This window comes from Daktulosphaira vitifoliae, unplaced genomic scaffold, assembly GCF_025091365.1.
Source record: "Daktulosphaira vitifoliae isolate Bord-2020 unplaced genomic scaffold, ASM2509136v1 Scaffold_1, whole genome shotgun sequence".
Lineage (NCBI taxonomy): Eukaryota > Metazoa > Arthropoda > Insecta > Hemiptera > Phylloxeridae > Daktulosphaira > Daktulosphaira vitifoliae.
In genome coordinates, this window is record NW_026099572.1 from 84,349,014 (window position 1) to 84,371,649 (window position 22,636).

At 25.3% G+C, this 22,636-nt stretch overlaps 3 protein-coding genes and 1 long non-coding RNA gene across 10 annotated transcripts; 3 read left to right on the forward strand and 1 right to left on the reverse strand.

The window, feature by feature from the left end:
* Positions 1 to 63: 63 nt before the first annotated feature.
* Positions 64 to 3,908, forward strand: LOC126894691 (uncharacterized). 2 transcript variants are annotated; one of them, XM_050665887.1, is made up of 8 exons: positions 64 to 213; positions 270 to 365; positions 599 to 785; positions 1,017 to 1,186; positions 1,258 to 1,456; positions 1,913 to 2,052; positions 2,128 to 2,364; positions 2,424 to 3,908. In XM_050665887.1, the coding sequence occupies exons 1-8, from the start codon at positions 159 to 161 to the stop codon at positions 2,438 to 2,440; spliced, it is 1,101 nt and encodes a 366-aa protein (XP_050521844.1). In that variant the 5' UTR covers positions 64 to 158; the 3' UTR covers positions 2,441 to 3,908. The 2 variants fall into 2 exon arrangements, with proteins under 2 accessions (XP_050521844.1, XP_050521843.1); XM_050665886.1 differs by having other exon boundaries at positions 2,441 to 3,908.
* LOC126894690 (ubiquitin-conjugating enzyme E2 Q2) lies at positions 3,824 to 9,129 on the reverse strand. 2 transcript variants are annotated; one of them, XM_050665884.1, is made up of 8 exons: positions 8,887 to 9,129; positions 8,587 to 8,821; positions 8,416 to 8,520; positions 6,027 to 6,263; positions 5,034 to 5,193; positions 4,363 to 4,754; positions 4,167 to 4,233; positions 3,824 to 4,064 (listed from the first exon to the last, which is right to left on the reverse strand). In XM_050665884.1, the coding sequence occupies exons 2-8, from the start codon at positions 8,746 to 8,748 to the stop codon at positions 4,033 to 4,035; spliced, it is 1,155 nt and encodes a 384-aa protein (XP_050521841.1). In that variant the 5' UTR covers positions 8,749 to 8,821; positions 8,887 to 9,129; the 3' UTR covers positions 3,824 to 4,032. The 2 variants fall into 2 exon arrangements, with proteins under 2 accessions (XP_050521841.1, XP_050521842.1); XM_050665885.1 differs by having other exon boundaries at positions 4,387 to 4,754; positions 8,587 to 9,128.
* Positions 9,130 to 12,679: 3,550 nt separating this feature from the next.
* Positions 12,680 to 13,543, forward strand: LOC126894693 (uncharacterized). 4 transcript variants are annotated; one of them, XR_007701482.1, is made up of 4 exons: positions 12,680 to 12,789; positions 12,895 to 13,075; positions 13,138 to 13,282; positions 13,348 to 13,529. It is a non-coding gene; the product is annotated as an uncharacterized LOC126894693 (long non-coding RNA). The 4 variants fall into 4 exon arrangements; XR_007701479.1 differs by having other exon boundaries at positions 12,681 to 12,789; positions 13,345 to 13,496; XR_007701481.1 differs by having other exon boundaries at positions 12,721 to 12,756; positions 13,345 to 13,495.
* A 749-nt stretch (positions 13,544 to 14,292) lies between these two features.
* Positions 14,293 to 16,593, forward strand: LOC126894689 (sentrin-specific protease 1-like). Of its 2 annotated transcripts, XM_050665882.1 has the most exons (6): positions 14,293 to 14,464; positions 14,679 to 14,782; positions 15,022 to 15,171; positions 15,300 to 15,432; positions 15,528 to 15,632; positions 15,905 to 16,593. In XM_050665882.1, exons 1-6 carry the CDS (start codon positions 14,293 to 14,295, stop codon positions 16,489 to 16,491), a joined length of 1,251 nt encoding a protein of 416 aa, XP_050521839.1. In that variant the 3' UTR covers positions 16,492 to 16,593. The 2 variants fall into 2 exon arrangements, with proteins under 2 accessions (XP_050521839.1, XP_050521840.1); XM_050665883.1 differs by lacking the exon at positions 14,679 to 14,782 and having other exon boundaries at positions 14,320 to 14,464.
* Positions 16,594 to 22,636: the final 6,043 nt, after the last annotated feature.

Here is a 22,636-nt window from a genome sequence, read left to right on the forward strand (position 1 = left end):
ATTCATAATTTCACAGAATCCTTGAAACGTTATTATCCCTTATCTCGTGTTATCATTAAAAATATGATAAACTAAGAAAATATTATTCAAATGTTGGAATTAAAAATAAATATAATTATTAAAATTATATTGATAGTTTAAGTTATTGATTATTTATAATGGAGACTTATTTTGTCTATAATGGCAATTTAGGAATCCAAAATTCTGTTATGGGTATGGTTTTTCATTTTTAATTCTAATTCTAAATTAAAATTGAATATATTTTTTAGATTCAGATGATATCTTTGTAATAGAACAGCCTTTTGAATCCTATAAAAATGATGATCATCATAGTGATTTGCAAACAACAACTCCTCCTGAAACTCGTAAGTTATTATCGTTTATTTGCCTATTATTAATCTTTCACTCATTAATTGTAAAATTAGATCAAATATATTTTTAATAACTTATTAATTTTATATATTGTATTATATATAAATATTTATAAATATATTTACATATTTGTAAATATATATAAATGTGTATTTATTATTTACATATATTCCAATATTATTAAAATAAAAACTAATTATAATATATTAATTTATATCATGTGAAGGTAAAAGAACTTGGCGAGAATGGACCCAATATGAAACAAAGATTCTTATGGATATGTACAGACGAAATGCAACACAAGTTGGACCAGCTAAAAAATTTAAAAGCAAAAAAGAAATGTTTAATTTTATTTCAAAATCATTATCCATAAGATTTAATTTTGTCAGGACTGCCCATCAATGTGAAAATAGGTAAAAAGTTTAAAAAGATTATTATCTTATATTTAAAAGAACTAAAATATTACTTTTAAAAAGTTTCAACGTGACAATATTTTAATATTTTTAATTTACTATGATTAAAAAAAAATTATATCACTAAAATTCTTATTCTTGACTCAAATGATATTATTAACAAAATAATAATTATTTTCTTATTAATTAAAAAATGTAATATTTTTTTATTAATTATTTCATTATATAAAGGTATAAAACTGTAGTAAATCATCGAAAAGTTGGCAAATTTGAAAAAAATTTAGAAAACCAAACAAAACTACATACAATGAAACTTTACAATGGAAATGAGAATCTTATTAAAGCTGCTACTGCCTCTGTATCTGCTGACCATGATTATAATGGAAAAAATTCAGTAGAAGGTAATATTTCAATTTAATTTTAACATTTATTATACATCAATAATTTTGTAAGTGTATTTTCAATTTTTTAGACAATACTTTTACTAAAATAATTTCTAATGAATGGAGTGTTGATGATACAAAGTTACTCATGGAGTTGTACAAAAAAAATATATCAAAAGTTGGTTTACATAGAACTTTCCGTACTAAAATAAAAATGTTTGAATTTATATCAAAATCTATTAATGAAACTCTACATATTAATAGATCTGCTGAACAGTGCATTAATAGGCAAGTTCTATAATGGTTTAATTTAAAATACTTTATTACAGGGCTAGTACAAGTAACAGGTTTTAGAAACCAAAATAATTTTGGGTTTGGAAATTTGTCTTATATCTAATAAATTTATTCTTCTACAATGCATATTTTTTAGTATATATTGAAAAAACAATCACAGAAACCAAAATTAGTTTTAGATCTCTAAAGCCATAATTGAACATTTAACTTTAAAATTTGACTTTAAAAAAGTTTTAAGAAACAAAAAAAAATATGGTTAATTTTGGTTTAATACTTTTCAGTCAAATTTTAAGGTTTAATGCGATTTTATAATACTTTAGTTTCTACAATATTAGTTTTACAAATTTTTGAAAAATATTTGTCAACTAAATTACTCGATACGGTAAAAATTTTCAAAAAACTGAACTAATTTTAAAAACCCTGCTTTAATATATATTTACCTATGTTTAGATACAAAACTATAATGAGAAGAAAACATAATAAACTTAATGATGGCAGTTCATCCCCTGTGTCTGAGCTAAAAGAAGACAACTCAAACACATTTGAAATATCAAGTATCGATCCAATTTGTGACCTTAGATTGAGTGATGGTAATTTTTATTACTTATATTCTACTGATAAATTGCTGTAGCATAAATTATTCAACTATATACTTATTCTGATAGATCAAAGTGATGAGAAAGAATCGATTCTAAATGAATGGAAAAATACCAAAAAAATAAAAAATAGTAATAGTAAAGATTTATCTGACGAGTTCGAAATTAAACAAGAAACAGAGTTAACAAGAACTCTTAGAGAAATAGCTGACCAAAAGAAAAGAACTAAACTTAAAATTGCTGCCCACAGAGAAGAAGCAGAAGAAAGAAGACACCAAGAAACTATGGCTTTAATTAAACAAATTGGTAAGTGTTTGCATCAACCTATAAATAATAAATACATGAATATACTAATAAATTAGTAGTTACTGTGTTACTATAGGTGAGAATATTATTCAATGTATTGGAAATTCATTTAATTCATCAGAACATTACTAACAATGAAAATATAACCTATATTAATAATTTATATGTAAATAAACTAAATGCCATTAAATTTAAATATCTTTTTCAATAGATCTTAAGTAATAATAAAAAATATCAGATAAAAATGTCAGATAGGTTTCAAATATAGAATTTTAAAATAGTTCATTAATATTTGAGTATGAGTGTACTCAGTGTAATGTATCAAATATGAATTACTTTAATGAGTGGATATTGATTCTATTCAAAATTTTAATGTACTAAACTAGCTAATATATTTTTATAACAGTTATTACATAATTCTTAAATTTTAAATGTGGGCCTTTGTTTCTAAAGGAAAATGTTTATGAACTCCGAAAAAATTAATTTAAGCTACAAGTATTAATTAAATTTCTTCTTTTATTAAATACAATATTGTGATAAAACATGTATATCATCATTGAATTTTCAAGTAGAATAATAAAATAATATATTCTTAATTATACAATAAAATATTCAAAAACTCATTTTCTAATGTACAACATTTATTTTACATAAGGACATTGATCGAACTGTGAAATGTAAGACTATTTGTTTATGAAAAATCATAAAATAGTTATACCAACTAAACTTTACATAAAAACAGTCTCTTCATAGCAATTATGTATGAATTACATAAATTACTTTTCAGAAATATATAATTTAAAAACTGAATAAAAGTTCAAAAAATTGTATATTACTTAAGTTAATGATAGGATGCTTAGACATTAGCAATGTAACAATTGACATAAAAAGTTATTATTTATATTACATTTAGTATAAAAATTTTAGCTAAAATATTTTACTGATATTTGTGGCTTTTTTACACACATCAGGATTTTTCCTGTATCAGTACAAATAAATTAACATTACAATAAATTTTCAGTTAAAAACCGATTTTCATATATACATTAAGTTGATAAATAGCTAGTAAGTACTTGTTAAACCAAGTGTTTATTTATTTTACATTAATCTTTAAGCAGTAGTAGTAGAATTTTTGAGCATTACACATGATAATATAAGACTATAAATGTGTAATATATAAACTGGTGTTATAATTACTGAGTGTAAGTAAATATTAATGCACTTCTACTTATTTTGCATGAGACTTGTGTCATTTATTCACATAAAAATTATATAAATTAAAAGGATACTTGAAAATGAATGCTAAACACTATTAAAGAAATCACAGTAAAATTAATAGTTTAGTTGTGTACTTGAAGTAAATTATTTAATCCTGAAAAAACCCCTCCAATGGCAGTTTTTAGCATATTTTAAGAATACACAATCTTTTTATATGCGATATGTGAGCTTAATATTCACACTAGAATAATTGAACAAATACAATATTGCTGAATATTTGGAATTAAAGTGTTGATCAAATGTAGTTAACACAAACTAAAATTAAGTAAGAATAAAAACTTAAATTGTATGCTGTAAACGAACAATATGCATTTTTTTACAAATTAGCATGTGATTATTATTTTCGTTGAGGAATGAATAATTATACTTTAAGTATTGTACAACTTTGGATTAACCATCTTCTTTTGGGGGTGTAAACCAACCTAAAATAATTAAATCATTTTATAATATGTAAATAATATAAATGTATCTTAAAATATAACTTATAAGGATATTAAACATTTGTTAGTATGATGAAAAATTACCATTTTTTTCATGAATTTGAACAAGAGATTTGAATGATTGTTGTGCTCTAGCTAATGAGTATTGACCCTGAAAATTTATTTTAAAATTACTAATAGTATTTAAGTAAAAATAGTAAACTAAAATAAGTTAATTGAATAAATTATATGTTTAATATTTTGAATATTCTTTATAAATTAAAAAATTAATTAAACATACTATTGGATTTGTTGCTTGAGATACCTGGTTCATAGTTTTTGGTACTCCAAATTGAATTCTAGCTTTTCCTTTGACTAAAGTAGCAGCAATTTGCATGATAACTGCTTCAACGGTATATGCTGAACTCCAACCTTGTTTAGTTAGAAGTTCCATACAAATTGCACCACCAACTAAGACATATCCACCTTGAATAATTGGATGAACTACACGAACAAATGGTGGCTCAAATGGATAAGTTTCTTTGAACGTGATGTTTAAAAGTACGAAGTCTTTTCCTTCTTTCTCCTTTAATTTTTGTAAATCATGATATAAAGCTGAATCTGGATCAACGGTCATTAACTTGATGTTCCATTCATAAATACTATCACAAACTAGTTCAACACTATACATGCCTATGAAGATTTGATAAAAAACTAATATTATCAAAGAAAATAGATATTTAATTTGATATATTTCTATAAATACATACTAATTTAAAAAATAGTAGCGTGCTAGAATTTTTTTATTGAGGGGAGGACTTACAAAAATAAAAATATTTTATATAATTTTATAATATTATATTATTATATAGTTTCATTGCAAACTATATCTTTAATTCATAATTATTTTAGCTATGATGAATTTTTATCCTTCTTTCTTGGGCATAATCTTAATTATATAAGTTATCTTACCTTTCTTAAAACTATCAGATCGATATATATCCCTTAGTTCTTTCATCAGACGGTCAGTTGCTTGTACAGATCCTGTAACAGCCCCTTTTAAATAATCTTGACGTTGATTTTGACGTAGTCTTTCTAGAGTTTCTAAATGTTGAACTTCCATATCGTCAATCTAATGTAACACCAAACACAAAGCATTATTAAAAGTTTTCAACATTTTCATATTTAATTTTTTAAGGCTACTTATTTGTAAATGTAACTACATTTTATTAATATTAAAGACATAATCTTAGGATTATTAAATTCATTATTTTTTATTTGTCTAAATACTTTACAATACACGTATGTTGAAAGGATGAAGTTTTAAATAATTATGTAATATTCAAGTAGAAAAACAGTATCCAAAGCTATATTAGTTTACTTGAAACAGAACCTGAGTAATATTATCCAGTTATAAATACTAACACAGATACATAAGAAGTCTATTAGGTTTGAATAAGAATGAAAAGTGTGATATTGTCCAAAAAATATTATATATATGCATATTTGATAATTGAACACTTTTTGTATATAAAATATGACACTGCTTCGTCAGCATTAAATATTTTCAGTATAGAAATTAGAACAGTAAAAAATCAATGTAAAATTTAACTATATTAAAAGGTTTAAGTATCAATTAATTAAATAAATTTATTTGATTAGGTTTAAAATAAAGGACTGCATAAAAAGAAGGGCCTTGGGTAAATAGCATATGGTCTAATGCTAATTTAATTTATGCATTAAAAATTTTTTTTTTGCTTATCACTTCAAAATAATTTAAATGATATAAAATGGTTATCAATATTTATCATAAATTGACAAAATTCAATACCCTTTCCTAAGCGTTCCTCAAATGCAGTTTTAATTAAATCATTGTTTCAAAAATTTATTATAAATTAGATATTTTATAAGATAAATTTTACTACACAAATTATCTAGCTCATATTTAAGTGTTGATATAAAAACCTGTTTTTTAGTAGACTCAGTAATAGGTTCTTCCATTTCTAACTGTATATATTCTTCTACTTCTTCTTCATCTTCATCATCATCATCTTCTTCATCAGTAAGTTTACTAGAACAGGAAGTAGAAGTTGATGCCCCTGAACTACAAGGCATCTGTATCAGTCTTTGAAGCTCGGACGGCTCAGATAAACAATATGTTCGACAAAGTTCACTTATCAATATACTAACTTGATTAATAACCTTAAAAAGTTTTTAAAAAATATAGTTAGAAATTAACAAATAAATATAATAAAATAGTTAAGATTTTTTTTATTTTAATTGTATATAATTTAAAAAAAAAACAGAGTTTTGATAAAGAGAATAATTAACTCTGAAAAAAATGTCTACAGGACAAATTGTCACATCCTAAACAACTAAATTTAATCGAGATTATCTTCATAATACTAGACTAACCAGCTAATAATAAATTTTATTTGATATAAATTTGTATACTTTAAAACTGGATTGTTAAAAACATGATTTACATAAAAAACCTGTTTAAAATATGAGTTAACAATTTAAAATGTTTAAGACCAATAAAAATGTTCAAATTTTTGGCGTTTTACACACTGTTTATTTAAAATGTTACATCCCTGCTTTGAGGACCATTTACACATAAAAGATTAACTTTTTTTACACATGTACTACATGAGAAATAATCTTTATTGTATAACCTTAACTGTTTTAGCTTCACTTAGAATCTAAAATAGAAAGACTATTGGAGATAGCGGTACAACCATAGTAGAACTTAGGAGTTATAACTTTTATTATAGTTCACCTTTCTTTCCCATCAAGTTTCTTAAGGTATCTTTTCTTGAAAATCAAAAATAATTTTTGGTTATTTCATTAGTGAAAGAGAATAGAGGACAATACTCTGTTTGGGCATTTTCATTTGCAGTTTTTGTAAAACTACATTACTAGTTAAACACTAATAAAATTTACTACTTTCAACCAATAATAAGCAATCTTTTTTTTTAATGGTAATCATTGAGAAACTTGACATTAAAAATTTTAGAAATAAAAAAATGTATGATAAACCCAACCAATAATTTATTTTACAAGAAAAAACAGTAAAAAGTTTTGGATAAATTAAAAAAAACAAAAGTTAATCAGTATTAATTTCTAATATTAAAATTCACTTTGCATTTATTTTTCAAGCCTAATTTTTAATATTTTTACAATTTATATTTAAATAGAAAATTAGTTTTGAAATTTAACTTTCATTACCACCAAGCAACTTTATTTTAAGTTTTCATTTATTAATGAGGCGAATCATGTGTTTTAATTAAATAATTTTCTAGTCATTTTCATTTGAAAATCTAACTAATAAAAATTTAAAGAATTAATAAAGGAACATAACACAGTTTTATTGAAATTTGCTGTAAAAAGTAATATAAATTAAAAATAAAAAAGTTATTTTTTGTTTTATAACATTAAACATATTTTACGAGACATAGTTATAACCAGTGCTCAAATTGGCCAAAAATAAGTAGGGGAGCTCAACTTAACAATTTGAAAACTGCGTCCCTAGTATTTTGAAGACATTTTTTTTTTTTTTACTCATTACTTTATTTAGTATTTATTAATAAATCATATTTCATTATTATACTAATATTAAAAAAAAAAAAAAAGGGGGGGTATTTTCTACCGTCCTCCCGTCCCAATAAAAAAAAGTAGTTGGGGTGCGCAAAAAAATTGAAAAAAAAGTAGAGGAGCTACGTCCCCCTGCGCACCCCCCCAATTCGAGCACTGGTTATAACCCTTTGTATATATTACCAACTGTATATGATATATGATATAATAGTAAACTATTATTATATTTATATCACATTATTCAACTAAAACAATGAATAACTGTTATCATTATTTTGATGTTAATATGTAGAATTACTTATTTAACAAAATAAATTTTTGTTTGTATATTTATTTTAAGACAACATTGATGATCCTTTACATTTAAAATCTTAAATATTTGTTATATGAGGTCAAGTTAAGGAGTTTTAATAATCAGTTTCAGATTGATTAATCTAATGCAAATTAACTATGAGAAGTTATTTCAAAAGTGATACATTATTTTGTTGTTAAGAAATAAATATTAAGAAATATTCTTGTTAATTCAAATTAAAAATATATCTTAAATTTAACATTTTTTAAATTATAGAGATCAAAAATATAAAACTCAATTAAGAATTAATACTTTCTTTGAAATTGTTTATATCTAATACATTATAATACTTATACATTTTAAATGGTAAATTAATAAATATAAATAATTGTAATAAAATAATAATAGTATCAACATTAAAATGATACTTTAATTATACTTTTGATATGTAACATTAAAAACACTTACATGATTATTAAGACCAGATGTTTGACCAAGTTTTTCAATTGCATTAGTAACTTTAGAGTCATCAGTATCGGCAAACCAAACTGGAGGAGTTCCCGGGTAGGTTTCCTGAATTATGTTAAAATACAATATTATTAATTTCTAATTAAATATTTGATACTTGAAAATTCATACTGTAATATTGCCAATAATTTCGAACTGACGACCAGTTGGTCCAACGAATTTACATATCACCTCATCAACAGTAGCTGTGTGAACTTGAAATCGGTCATGATTTTTGGGAAAAGTAGATTCCAATACTTTGATTTCCTGTTTCAATACGTTCAAGCAAGCCATTCTTAAACGGTCTGCATTGATCGCAAACTCGTAAGTTTTTGAGTATTATTAAATTTATATGTTTGACGAAAGTCTAATAACAAATAAGTTAATCTGGACACCACAGTCATGAACGAATAATATCTAAAACTATTTTACTCAGAACTTCTCCAAAGTAATTTATACAACGGATCATGTCTCATTATTGACAAGCAGCAGCATTGATGTAATTTGGATAATTATGACTTCTAAGATTTAATGTTTCACAATTTTCAGGATGACAAAAATTATCACAAGTCGTCAAACAGTTCTACCAAAAACAACCTAATAACAATATCGTACAGTATATGAAAAACAGTCTCAGAGGAGTTGGGCGACAAAAAGAAAAACGTGGGGAATAGATAAAGAAACATTATTTTCTCCAGAAGAAAAAATATAATCAGGTGGTAGCACTCACTAATTGTTTCCCAAGTTTATATTTTACATAATTCTCTGTAAGATGGCGCCACATTTGCTATTTTAAGCGCTACAAATGTGTATTGCTATTTGAGGTGTTGCGCGGTAAATCAGCTAATTGCCTTATTATAAAATCATATAATCAAGCATATTGAATATAATGGAACAACCACCTAACAATCACATTAAAAAACATTGAAGGTCACAGAAACGTCTTCTGTGACTCAATGCACCTTAATGAATTTTTTAATAAAATCTTTATAAAACATTGATCTAAGAACTTCATTAATAAATAAAGTTAGTTAAAAAAAAAACTGAAATTAGTTCATAGTAATTAAACATTTCTTATTTCAAAAAATCTGGCCATGATTGTATATTTTCACAATATAGCTTATTATTCTTATATAATTTTAATCACTTTATATGTTTTTATTTCTAAATGAGAAAAATGTCAAACTAATTTCGAATATTTATACAACTTTAAGAGAATTAAGAAAAAAATGCAAAAATATTTACTATTACAGGCGGGATTCTGACCTATGTATCCAAAGTACAAAAGACAAAAATGTGTACCGATGCGGCACCGTACTCTGTATTTGACGGTAGATAAAAAATACAATTTAAACTAGTTCAACATTTCAAAGTTGTTTTTCTCAATTTAGAATAAGCAAGAAACTTAAAATGAGTTTAACTTTAATTTTTATGTCAATTAGATTCATATAATCTTAATGAATATCAGTGTACTCCCATTGTATGGTATTTTAAAATAAAAATATCGTCGTTTATTTAAGTAAACAAAGTATTGATTTTGAACGAGTATTCATTAAAATAAAAAACATAGCCTAGTAGACAGTTTCCACCTATCGCGTATTTGGACAAATATTTATAATCGTTTTGATTTGTGTCACAAAACCGACAACCGTCGTGAAGATGACAAATAACGAATGCCGATGAACGAATATCGTTCAAGTACACCATTCCCTACTCCTTGATAAATATTGACAAATAACGATTACTCGGAAAATTTACGAGTAATGGGAACCCGACTTTACACGATTTAAATGAAGATGGTTAAAAAACTTCACGTGTTGAAACGCTAAAAAGTGAAATTTAATTTAAGTCGACTTGGACTGTTTCTCTACTTAGGTATAGAAATAGTTTCTCAAGTTATCTTTGACTCATTTGTTATAATTGTTCCTGAGTCATCAGTGATAACCTTTTCCCCTCACCATTCATTGATGTAACCAGGAGAAAAGCCAAGGGGATCCTGATTCCCTTGAAATCTTAGTTACGCTACTGTCACCCCTCGTATAAGATTTACTAGTTGGGTAATGTATTACCGAATATACATATATATAATTCTACTGAATGACATATGCATAACTGAATACTATCGAATACCTGATGAAATATTAGTAGTTTTCATTAAAACAAAAATAACCGTATATTTTATTTGATAATTCGATAGTCAAAAGTATTTAATCATGAAAATTTTCATTCAAATAAGATATTTGTTATTTTATTTAGTCGTTTAACATGCATAATATTCTGAATGGTTTGTAATAATTAATGATGGGAAAAAATAACAGTAACAGTGATTTATAACAGTTACTGCTTGAACAGCAATAACAATCTGTTACTTGGAAGAAATAGTAACAGCTAATGCTATTTTGTGTTTACACAAGATGGATTCATTACTTATAATTTAAAAATTCAGTACTCTTATGTATTATTTTATTATTTTCATGTGTATATTTTTTTAATACTCATATGGCATAATTAATTTTTTTTTTTTTAGTGTCATTGTGATAAATATATACACATTTTATATTTGCTCAACTATATTTAATGTATCGATTAAGAATAAGACACTCGTTTTCTCGGATCTATTAAGAATTTTTAATTTTCGTAAAAGAAATAATATTATTTGTCGTAATATACTCGTCACTGCCATAAATTGGGATATTTATACATGATTTTGTTAGAAGGACATAATTCTTTTCAAACAAAAAGTTTAAATAAACATTTAAGAAAAATAATCAACAAACACATACTGTTTAGTTATACAGGGTGTTCAGTAAGTCAGGAAACGGGTTTCTATTGTTCTCATTGTTTGTAACAATGAGAACAATAGATACCCNAGTCAACAAACACATACTGTTTAGTTATATTGTAATATACACGATTCAATCATAAATCAATTCATAGTCACTTTTAAAATCCTTCCTTCCGAAAAGAAATCTATAAATTATTTTTGTCATATTTTTTATTCTAATTTTAATAATTAAATGCATTGTATTAATCCTAATCTTATTTATAAAAAAACTATGTTAATGTTATATATAAAATGTCAAAATGATTTATATACTCCATGATGAATGTACTCCATTCATCTGTAATAATTTCTGTATTTTATGCTTATTTATCAATGAACAGTTATACTGTAAGACCAGTGGCGTATTTTGAATGATTTCTCGGGTGGTGTCCAACTTTTAATGAACCTCACAAACGAAAATTATAGAAATGTTTACTGACGTAAAAAAAACTTACTATTTTTCTAATTACTATTTTAGGAATTGACAAATAATTTGAAATTTGAAATTTTGGTACTGTTGTATCTTAAAAGAAACAACCCTAGTGTCTTAACTTAAAGTAATAAAAGTTTAATAATAACTCAAATGTATTTATTATAGATATAATTAAACAATGCAAAACATACAAAATAAATATACACTAAAAACACAATAAAACAATACACAAAATGAAAACTTAATGTCATAAACGTACCGCACGAAAAGAGATTACCTTCGGTGCTCCTTAGGTCCTCTCTCCTCTACGATTCATTCCATTTCGTCTTATATACTAAAATATTTTGTTTAATATTTCTTCTTTTTTCAAAATTAATAATACTATCGTTTTCAAAAATGTTTATAAATATTTAATTCCTGGTCTAGTAATAATAGATCAGGAAATTACAATTAAACGAAACATTTCAATAATGTTTTACTTCCAGCTTTACAAATGATAAACTATATTACAGTATACAGACTGATTTTTTTATCATAACCCACTCATTTACTTGTAGAATAAATATAATTTAAACATTATTTTTGGTTTTCTTTAGTTACACATTATTCTTAATTTATTAACTATTTAAAACTTTTTATGTTCATCCCTTATGCCTTGTAAGGTTGTCAACTTTGTCTTTTAAATGGGGACACATATTTTGAATATAATAAAATGTTTGGATTTTTAATTAAATAGTAAATGGCATTTGAACTTTTAATATAACTTTATTAGTTTATTAGATATAAACATTTAATGTTTCAAATTTTTGAGTTAAAATACATGTATAATACACATGATGATATGATTACAAATTCAGGTAGCTAAATGGTTTATATGATATCAATGTCGCAGCCACTTATTATTTATTATCAATTATGACTATCATAGATATACTTTCTGTATTGTCAGTTAGTGTATTTTTAAACTCACAACAATGTGCCTTACTACCATTGATAATAACAATGCTGTGTACCTGCTAATTTCTTTGAAGTTGTTTTAAACAAAGTAACTCATAACTAAATACTTTATTTATAATAAGTAAACAAATAATAAAATCTCCTTTCAGTATTGATGTTCGNCAAATAATAAAATCTCCTTTCAATATTGATGTTCGAAAATGACTTGCTTTTGATGATGTTTCAGTGTCATTCCACTTCGAAATTATAAATAACGATTCAATTAGGTACACAAAAAGCTCAAGAAAATCATTGACAGCATAAAAACGTTCAACTCATTTAGTCGCACATAATTGTTTTAATGATTTTTTAGTTATACATTTTTGACTTTCTTCGATTTGACTTTTCAACACATCTTTTCGCTTTGGGTATATGAAAAAATCTCTAACTTTAGATGTTGTTCCTAATCCATTTCGTGTTTCTTGTATAGAAGATGAATAAGAAATAGCAAGGTTTAAAACATGAACAGCACAATGAACAAACGTCGCAAGCGGATAACTTTGGTGAATAAGAGATTGAGCTCCGTTAAATTGACCAGACATAGAAGCACATCCATCGTAACACTGTCCTCTAAGGTATTTTGTTTCTACACCAAATGAATGTAAACTTTGAATAATAATATATAAACCTTTTCCAGTAGTATCTGTTGTAGGCACAAACTGAAGAATTCTTCCTTGATAATCATATTTTCAACATCTAAATATCGAACACACAAGGTTACTTGTTCGCTTCCACCAATATTTCTCTAAAATTTCCTTGATTTTCTTGGATAATTTGTCATTTTCATTGAAGTTACAAAGATAGCCGTTATTGTCAAAAAAAAAAAATTAAAAATAATAATAACATTAAAAATGCAAATAATAATTAAACCTATAAGGTAGTTAAACCCTAAAGTTATTTTCGATTTGTTAAAGTCGTTAAAATTAATTCAAATCTCCTGTTATTTTCTTTTATCAGGATTATTATGTCATTAATTCAATTATTAATTAAATTGTTAAACTATTTTATATATTCAACTTAATAAATTTTTATGTTGATTATAATCGCATGGCATGATGTTTTTTGTTAATAACTAAATGGAAATAGCAATTTCACATGGGCAAAATTTTTAATAGTTGCAAGAGAATAAATCCAAACGTTGATATTTTATTTCATACAGATTAAATTTTATATGCATAAATATTCTGTTAACCGATATCAAATTTATTCCACTTGAACTTTCATAAAAAAATCTCTATCATTTGTAAACTAATGTAATAAATAAACAAACAAATACAAAAGGTTTTTCTTCAAAATATCTTTAAAATATATATATATATTTTTTTTTTTTGATAATTCTCTGTATTATTCTTAAAATATTGTATTCTTTGACCAATAATACAATTAAAATAAATAAGTATTGTTTATACTAAATTTATTTATAATTGGCTTATACATTTTTTTAATGAATTTTTACAATTAAGTTTCCTTGACAATTAGATGTAAATGTTGATTTTATCGACATTTCAGTTCACTTCGTTTTTTCCCGTGAAAAATAAACTATCGTCTTGTGTAATTATTAAGATTTATTTAATTAGTTATTGATATGGCAAGTGAAAAAAATATTTTTGGTCAAACAAATGAATCAAACTTACATAAGGTCATACGCAGAGTTGAAGAAATATGGAATCGTCGTTTCATGCATTCCAATTGTGTTTTAAATAATACAAATAAAGGACAAATATCAAAAAAGTCAACTAAAGATGGAAGAATTATCTGTAAACACTATTAAGATTAATAATTAAACTAACTATTTCGAATAGAGAAAAAGTTTTTTAATATAAAATATAAGAAAAATTAATAATAAGTTCTCTTATTCATATATAACAATAATTCAGTCGCTTTACTTTAATTTAACTATTTTAATATTAAAAACCTTTTTCGAAATTGATTATTTAATTAATAATTATTAAAATTATATTCAATTTGCAGCAATTATTAATAAAAATATTTATCCTATAAAAAATTCCATTATTCCAAAAAAACGCACGTATCGAAAAACGAATAAAAATGATAAAATTATTCCAGAAAAATTGGTAACTATAATTATATTAATATATTTATTCGATTTAGCTATGTTATTGGGGTTTGTCTGATTCAAAAATATAAAATAAACTATCAACCCCCTTAATATAAATGCGGTAACATAATGTTTAATATTATTCTGCTATTTTTTCTATTAGATTTTTATGGGAAATTCAATTTTTATCGAAGATAATAATATAATATTAAGTATAGTTTATTTGTTTATTTAAATATCTCTTTGGTTACCTAGAATATGATGCAGCAAAGAGAATTCGGAACACTTTTTCAGAATGAAAAATCTGAAAAATATAAAAATGAAATTTTAAATTCAACAGAAAAAAAAAATATAGCAATTTCAAAAGACAATCCGCTATTAATATCAGCTGATTTGTTAGAAAAGGTATATTTTATTATGCTTTATTTCAATAAAAAGATTTTAGGGTATACCCTAAACCATTTTTTGGACTTAAAGCAGATTTCTTAAATAAATTTATCATATAATTAAATATATTTTTATGATCCGTTAAGAGTTTTCATAAGAAAAATTTGGAACGCAAAAAATCCGAAATAAAAAAACAACTTTTTGAGATATCTTCTAATACTACTGCTCGACCAAATTTAAAAAGAAATTCATCCGAAGAAGATGAAAAAGTCATAAAAAGTATACAACTTTTAAAATATAATTCATTTTTAAAAAATATGAAATTTTGATTTTTGAAACAAATATGTAATATTTTTAAACATAAATTATTTTAGAGCCAAAAGTTAGTTCTAATCCTTTGACCTTAAATACGCCGAATGACGTAAATTTACTTGCTCTGTCCACTATTGAAGTAATAAAAGTACCAGAGAAAGAAAAAGGTAATTAGTTATTTAATCTATTTATTTTATGTAAAATTAAATAAAAAAAGATTATTTATTAAACATAATTAATTATAATAATACGAGTTAAATTAATATAACTTCTGCAGAGGCGTGTCATTAAGGGGGTCCATGGACGTTTTAAACAAAAGTAATTATACGTGTTTAATTTCATATTCCAAAACCTTAAATAAACCTAAATAATAGTAAACTGTTCAACAAAGTCTTTTATTAATTTTATGAAAAATGTTTAAATATGGTTACACTTGCAGAAGTAATGCAATATCAGAACACAAAATCTCTTGATCAGTATAATGCACCTTCATTTAAATCGCCCACATCTTGGTATACTTCAGACACAATTAATGAGTACATTAAAATGATAGTAAAACGGTCAGAAGGTGAAGTTTATGCAGTTGTCACTGATTTTATTGTAGCGTATCTTCGAGGAGGTTATCCAGCTGTAAGAAGATGGATAAAAAAAGATATTCACACAATAAAATTACTTTTTGTGCCCATGAATGTATATGAGAGTCATTGGATATTGACAGTGGTTAATATACCTGAAAAGACTGTGACATCATATGATAGTCTTAAGTCGTATGAGGGTCCCTATCCAATGGTATTAAACAATTTCTTAATTGAATGGGAGATAGACAAAAAAGGAAAAGCTTCTACATGGACATTACAAATAGGTGAGACATCTCGCCAAACCAATGGACATGATTGTGGGCCATTTACTGTTGAGCTGACAGAAAAAATGTCTCGAGGAGATACAAAACCAATAAATGCAAATTTTATGCCTTTTATAAGATTAAGACACAAAAATGAAATTATTGCTGGCGAGCTATTCAATTAATATTTTTATGAATGAAATTTTATTTTTGTATTTTATATCAATTTTCTTAATATTCACTATAAATTGAAATTTTTATTTGTATACCACCAAACATTTTTTTACTTTTTCTATGTTTAATTGTTGTCTTGTTATTTTTTTTTGATCTCATTTTTCTTTGTAACATTTCATTTAAGAAATTCAAATTTAATATAAATTTATCTTAACTGAAATAATTTAATGTTCTTGTTATGTGAATATACAAATATTATAATATACAGTTATGGATACAATTAAGTTAAAAAGTCAGCCAATTATAAATTTTTAAATTAACAAGCGTATCTACTATCTTAACAACTTAATTTTAATTTTACTAAATGACGATTCATAAAGAATTTCATAACTTTTGTTTATTTTTTAAATACTATTTTAATTATAAAAAATTCTTTTCTGTATTTTTTATGAATGCGGTATATTGAATAGGGGTAACTAAACTTATTTGTTTATAATTCTCTAAACTGATAAACTATAAAATAAATTTAAAAATGAACTACAAGTTCAGAATATTTCCGTTGTTATTATATTTTTGCTACGGGTATTTTTGTTATCTAAATGACCCAATGAAATCCAAATAATTTCTAGAAATCTCTGATAAAATGTAGATAAATACGTGTCGTCGAATCCTATCAAATTATCTTCAATTTTGTTATTTATTTAAAATACCATTTATTTTATAGTTAATAAATATAGTATATTATAAAAAAAAGTTAATACCAATATATTAGGCATTTTTTTTTAAGTCGGTGGGTGTCCAGACATGGAGGACACCCCCCAAAATACGCCACTGAGTAAGACAGTGTAGGCTAGTGGGTGCTGGTGGAGGGGGGGGGTGCGGCTTTAAATATAATACCGCTAGTTNGGAGGACACCCCCCAAAATACGCCACTGAGTAAGACAGTGTAGGCTAGTGGGTGCTGGTGGAGGGGGGGGGTGCGGCTTTAAATATAATACCGCTAGTTATTGATATAAAAAATTGTCAAATTAAATATAATAAAATAAAACACATACTATTATTTTAAAGGTCGCAGAAGAAAATATAAATGAAAATAGTAATAATAATAGCGATTATACTATTATAGAAACCGATAACGACGAGAGTACGTTAATTCTAAAAATGAATTACCCAATTTAATAATATACTAATATTTTACTGTATGGACGACGCTGCCGATCGTTCAAACACTGTTTGCGTATGCCTGCGAACTCGCATATACTGAGGGAAACAACTTAAATGTTCGCACACGACAAATGTTTTATAACTATTTTACTACTTAACAATTTGCATTTTTAATAAAAATGTAGAATTAAGAATTTACAATTAATTTTCTTCTTTTAATTCATTTTAGTAGGGGGTACGATCGTCCAAGCTACGAGCCGCCACTGTTGTAAGAATTAGACAATGATGATTTTCGAGGGTAAAAAGTACTATAAAAAGGCAAAATATACCTTTATTCTTACGTTCTTGATTTGTGAACAAAAACTTGAATCTGTGTTACTTTATTTATCATTTTATTAATATTATCACTGAAGTTATTATAACAACTGAAGAAATATTATCAAGTAAGATTTTTAAATCCGTAAGAATATTTATATTGTTATTCTGTAACCCTCGAATCACACCCCGAATCAAAAATAACTCTCACTTCAATTCTCTCAATCAAACTTTTTCTTTTTATTTTGTTAATTTTCGAGTTACGATATTTTATTGTAATGTTTCTTCTTCTTTTTCCTCGCCTTAATCTCAACTACTTGGGGTTGGNCCCGAATCAAAAATAACTCTCACTTCAATTCTCTCAATCAAACTTTTTCTTTTTATTTTGTTAATTTTCGAGTTACGATATTTTATTGTAATGTTTCTTCTTCTTTTTCCTCGCCTTAATCTCAACTACTTGGGGTTGGCCACCCTTATCCTAAACTTCCACTTGACACGATCATCTACACTAATATCATTCGTCCTCATATCGCATTCAATTACATCCCTCCATCTTTTTTTTGGTCTTCTCTACCTCTTCTTCCTTCAACACTCATTTCTATAACTGTTCTTACAGCTTCCGATTCCTCTCTCCTCATACCATGACCAAACCATCTAAGTCTATTTTCTCTCATCTTATCTACGATTGACGTTACAATACTCCCTCTTATAAATTCGTTCCTTATCCTATCTTGTCTAGTCACTCCACTCATCCATCTAATCATTCTCATCTCTGCTACACTCATTCTTTGCTCTACTTTCTTGTAAACCGCCCAACACTCTGAACCATACATCAAAGCGTGATAAATTCAGTATTTATCAAAATTAATCAGAGCAGTGCACCCTAGCTAACATAAAGTAGTCTAATGATACACTTAGTTACTGGACTGCATGTTGACAATATTAAATATTAAACCCAACCTACAAATTTTGTAGGATTTGCTTTTTACTATTATAATTTGCGTCTATAAATTTATGGGAGCCTATTGCCTCTCTGAGCAACCCCTAAAAACGGTCCAGAACGGATTTGACGGAAGGTTTTGAGGAAACTTGCCACGGAGCACACATTTTTGGAATCTTTGGATGTCAATCGAAAAAAAATTTAACTACTTAAACCTTTAAACTAAAGGGGTTAAGCTACCCCTCCCCAAATCAAATTAGACGTTATGTTAACGGTTACATAAAAATTTTTTAAGGGGGTTTACAAAATTAAAAATATTGGGATGGGGTTATATTTTTACCCTAACTTTATCTCATGTATTATTTACGACTCTGTATACATTAAATTTGAAGAAGGCTGCTTAAAATTATTTATGCGCTCCAATCATTTGAAAATTAAAGTTTAAACAAATATCAATAATTTTTGAGGTATTCAACTTCATAAATATATAAAATTGTTAGTTAAAAATTGCTTGAAATAATACAAAAAAAATTTTAATTATGTAAAATTAATTTATAAGTGGTTAAATATGTTTTAGATCCGCCCCTGCACCTTATAATATTACTGATTTAAATTTTTTGAATAGTTTATAAAATAGACAACTATTTAATTAAGAAGTAAATTATTGATCGATAACAATTTTTCAACCAGTACTTCGAAATCTATAAGCATTTAAACACAGATAGAAATGCGCGGCCGAGAAACTTCTAATGATATAAATAGTTATATCTGGTCACAAATATATTAAATCAATAAATTGAAAACTAAACAATAAATTGGGGCGACAAATTCATTAATTAGTTCGAATTCGAGCTAAGCAGTAATAGCGACAAAATCAAAATTAAAGAATCATATATGTATAGTACAATGAAAATATTGCATGAGAGAACGTGACTGGGCGGCCAAATGGTAAGATACAAAAAAAAGATCTTACATTACTCAATAGTCACTAACAAGTTGCATTCTTTCGTGTCCTGCGGGTTAGAAATAAATTCATGAGCACATTGGCAACGTTGCTTTCATATGTCAGTATAATTAAAAGGGACAAGCGTTGAAATCATTCCTTATGTTTATAAATTCCACACGTTGACAGTTTGCCTATTAACTTATATTTTATTTGAATTTTTTAAATCTGTACCATCTGCTGAAAATGGTTGTTTTAATTTGTCATTCAAATGTACTAAAATTATTGCTATTAATAGACCGTCCTGTTATTTTTCTATTTGTTATTTATTGCCCATTAGTATTGTAAATAAATTGTATTAGTAAAATGTATATTATGAAGGCTTTGACAATTTTTAATAATAATTATACTACAATATAGTTATTTTTTTTTGTTCTACTTTTAACTGAAATTAATGTTTCAATGGATGTTAAAAAATTTCATTTTAAATCATATTTGAGATTAAATATATAATGTAATTAATAATAATTTAATCAGTATTACATTCCAATAATATTTAATTTAAAATTATAAATAATGTTTTACAAAGTTTTGAACTTAATAAATGTATGAAACAATTACTTAAAAATTGCCTAAAATATTACTAAACATATATATGTTATTTAAAAAGACTTGCAGAGTGACTGATTTTTCATTAACTACTAAGTTTCTCCTAAAGTAATAGTTTTGTTTGGCTTTGTTGAGTACTCTTGATCACTCAAATTATAAGAGATAAATATTTTTTACGTCTGTCCTTTACCATTATAAGAATACCAACTTTATTTTAGCTTCGATGCGAAGCTGAGAAGATTTTACTATGATGTGTTTTTTTTTCAAAAATGACCAAATCAATATAATTTTTTTTTTATAGTTACATGAGGCATTTACCTATCATTTAATATATTATTTTTATAAATTTGACCCTTTACCTGCCCACAGGAGGAATTCAAAATGACAACATTTTTACCAAAAATTAACGTTTGAAAGTGTTCTGGAAATACTGACACTTTTATATATGTCTTAAATTAAAGTTTATGTAATATATTTTATTATGGGAAAAAAAAACTTTCGTACTTTATTTTGTCTTCATGTTGAAAATGGCTACCGTATGATATTTTTGTGTTAAAATTTTCAATTTTAATTTTATTTTATTTTAAAATACCCTACAAAAGTTTTTGGGTTAGAAAAAAATTTTAAATCATTTGATTTTTAACTCATTTCGATTCAATAAATTTAATAAATATCAAAGACCATATCACTGTAGTCCCCTCTTGTTTGAAGAAATTTCCAATTGACATTATTAAAGTGTTTTTACTTATGGCTCTCATTTATTTTTTCAGCTCTCACTTGACCAATTTTTTTTAACGATACACCAAAGGATCACAAATGTTGTCTAGTTAGTGATATTACCCTTAAAAATTGAAAAAATCTCCACTTTATCAATTAAAAAGTTACTTAGCCCAAATTCTCCTTATAGACAATTAAAATCATTAATTTTTAATGTTTTTAAAGTATTTATTGTCGAAAAAGGTTTGATATGGTAATAGTTTTCAACTACAAAATTAAATAATTGAACTTCGTAATATATTAATTTTTTAACTTTCTATGTGTGTGTTACTAACAGTCTTATAATATTCCAAATTTTTTGGTAACATGTTGATATATAAATCAGAAATCTAAAAAAAACGATTTTTATATTCATCTAAATTTAACAAAAACATTTTACAATTATATCCAATTTTTATTATACACTTCATTGAGTAGATTTTTTTTACACATTTTGATTGTTTTTTTAGTTAAACTAAATCATTAAAATTAATTAAGTTCTGAATATTTCAATTGTAGAATCTTTTTAAACACCAAAAGTTACTTAGAAATGATTACTATGATTTTTATTTAAGTAATCTATTACAATAAAAATGCAAAAAAAATATTGAGCTTTTCTGATAAATTTACAGTAAATAGTAATTGTTTGGCCTCCGATCATATGCAGCGCCACCTACTAACACAATATAACGTGTGTGTGTGTGTGTGTGTACGGCGAGCGAGTTTTGGCGCATAATACGTGGACGATCTAAGGACAGATAGCAGTGTGCCTCAACTTGAGGGCTCATAGTTGATATCCATGATCGTGTTTTTTGGCAACAAGGAATAATTTTGGATGTCCATCCGCTGGTCCATGTCATTGAGAACATTTCTTGTAAGGACGAACTAAATGAACGAACCAGATTGCATACAACTATATATATATTTAATTTGTGTAGTAATAACGGTATAGTAATTTATGTAATATTGTGATTAACGATAATAAATTTGCATTTGTTCTGTTAATATTGAAGAGTATTTTCATTAATTTTTGTTACTTAAAACTCAAGTCGTGTCCATAAGGCGAAAATACTGAATTCCCAGGCCCAGAGGTGTAACGATTCGGTGGCATAACAGTAATTATAAAATTTCCTAACTACATATTAATCTTTACAATACCATTTTTTTAATTCTCATAAAATTTTCTTTTTAATGATGAAAATTTCAAGCTTTCAAGTTGTGCTAAAAGTCATGGTAATAAATTAAAATTTTTTTAATCGTAAGCTTTCAAAACATCAAATTTGAAGGACCAAAAAAATAGGTTAAAAATGATATTTTATATTGATTATTTTTAACATATTAATAATCGAAATCAGTAATAATTTAAACACAATTATTTTTGTTTTTACTTATTTTTTTACAATATAAAAAAATGAGTATTTACATATTAT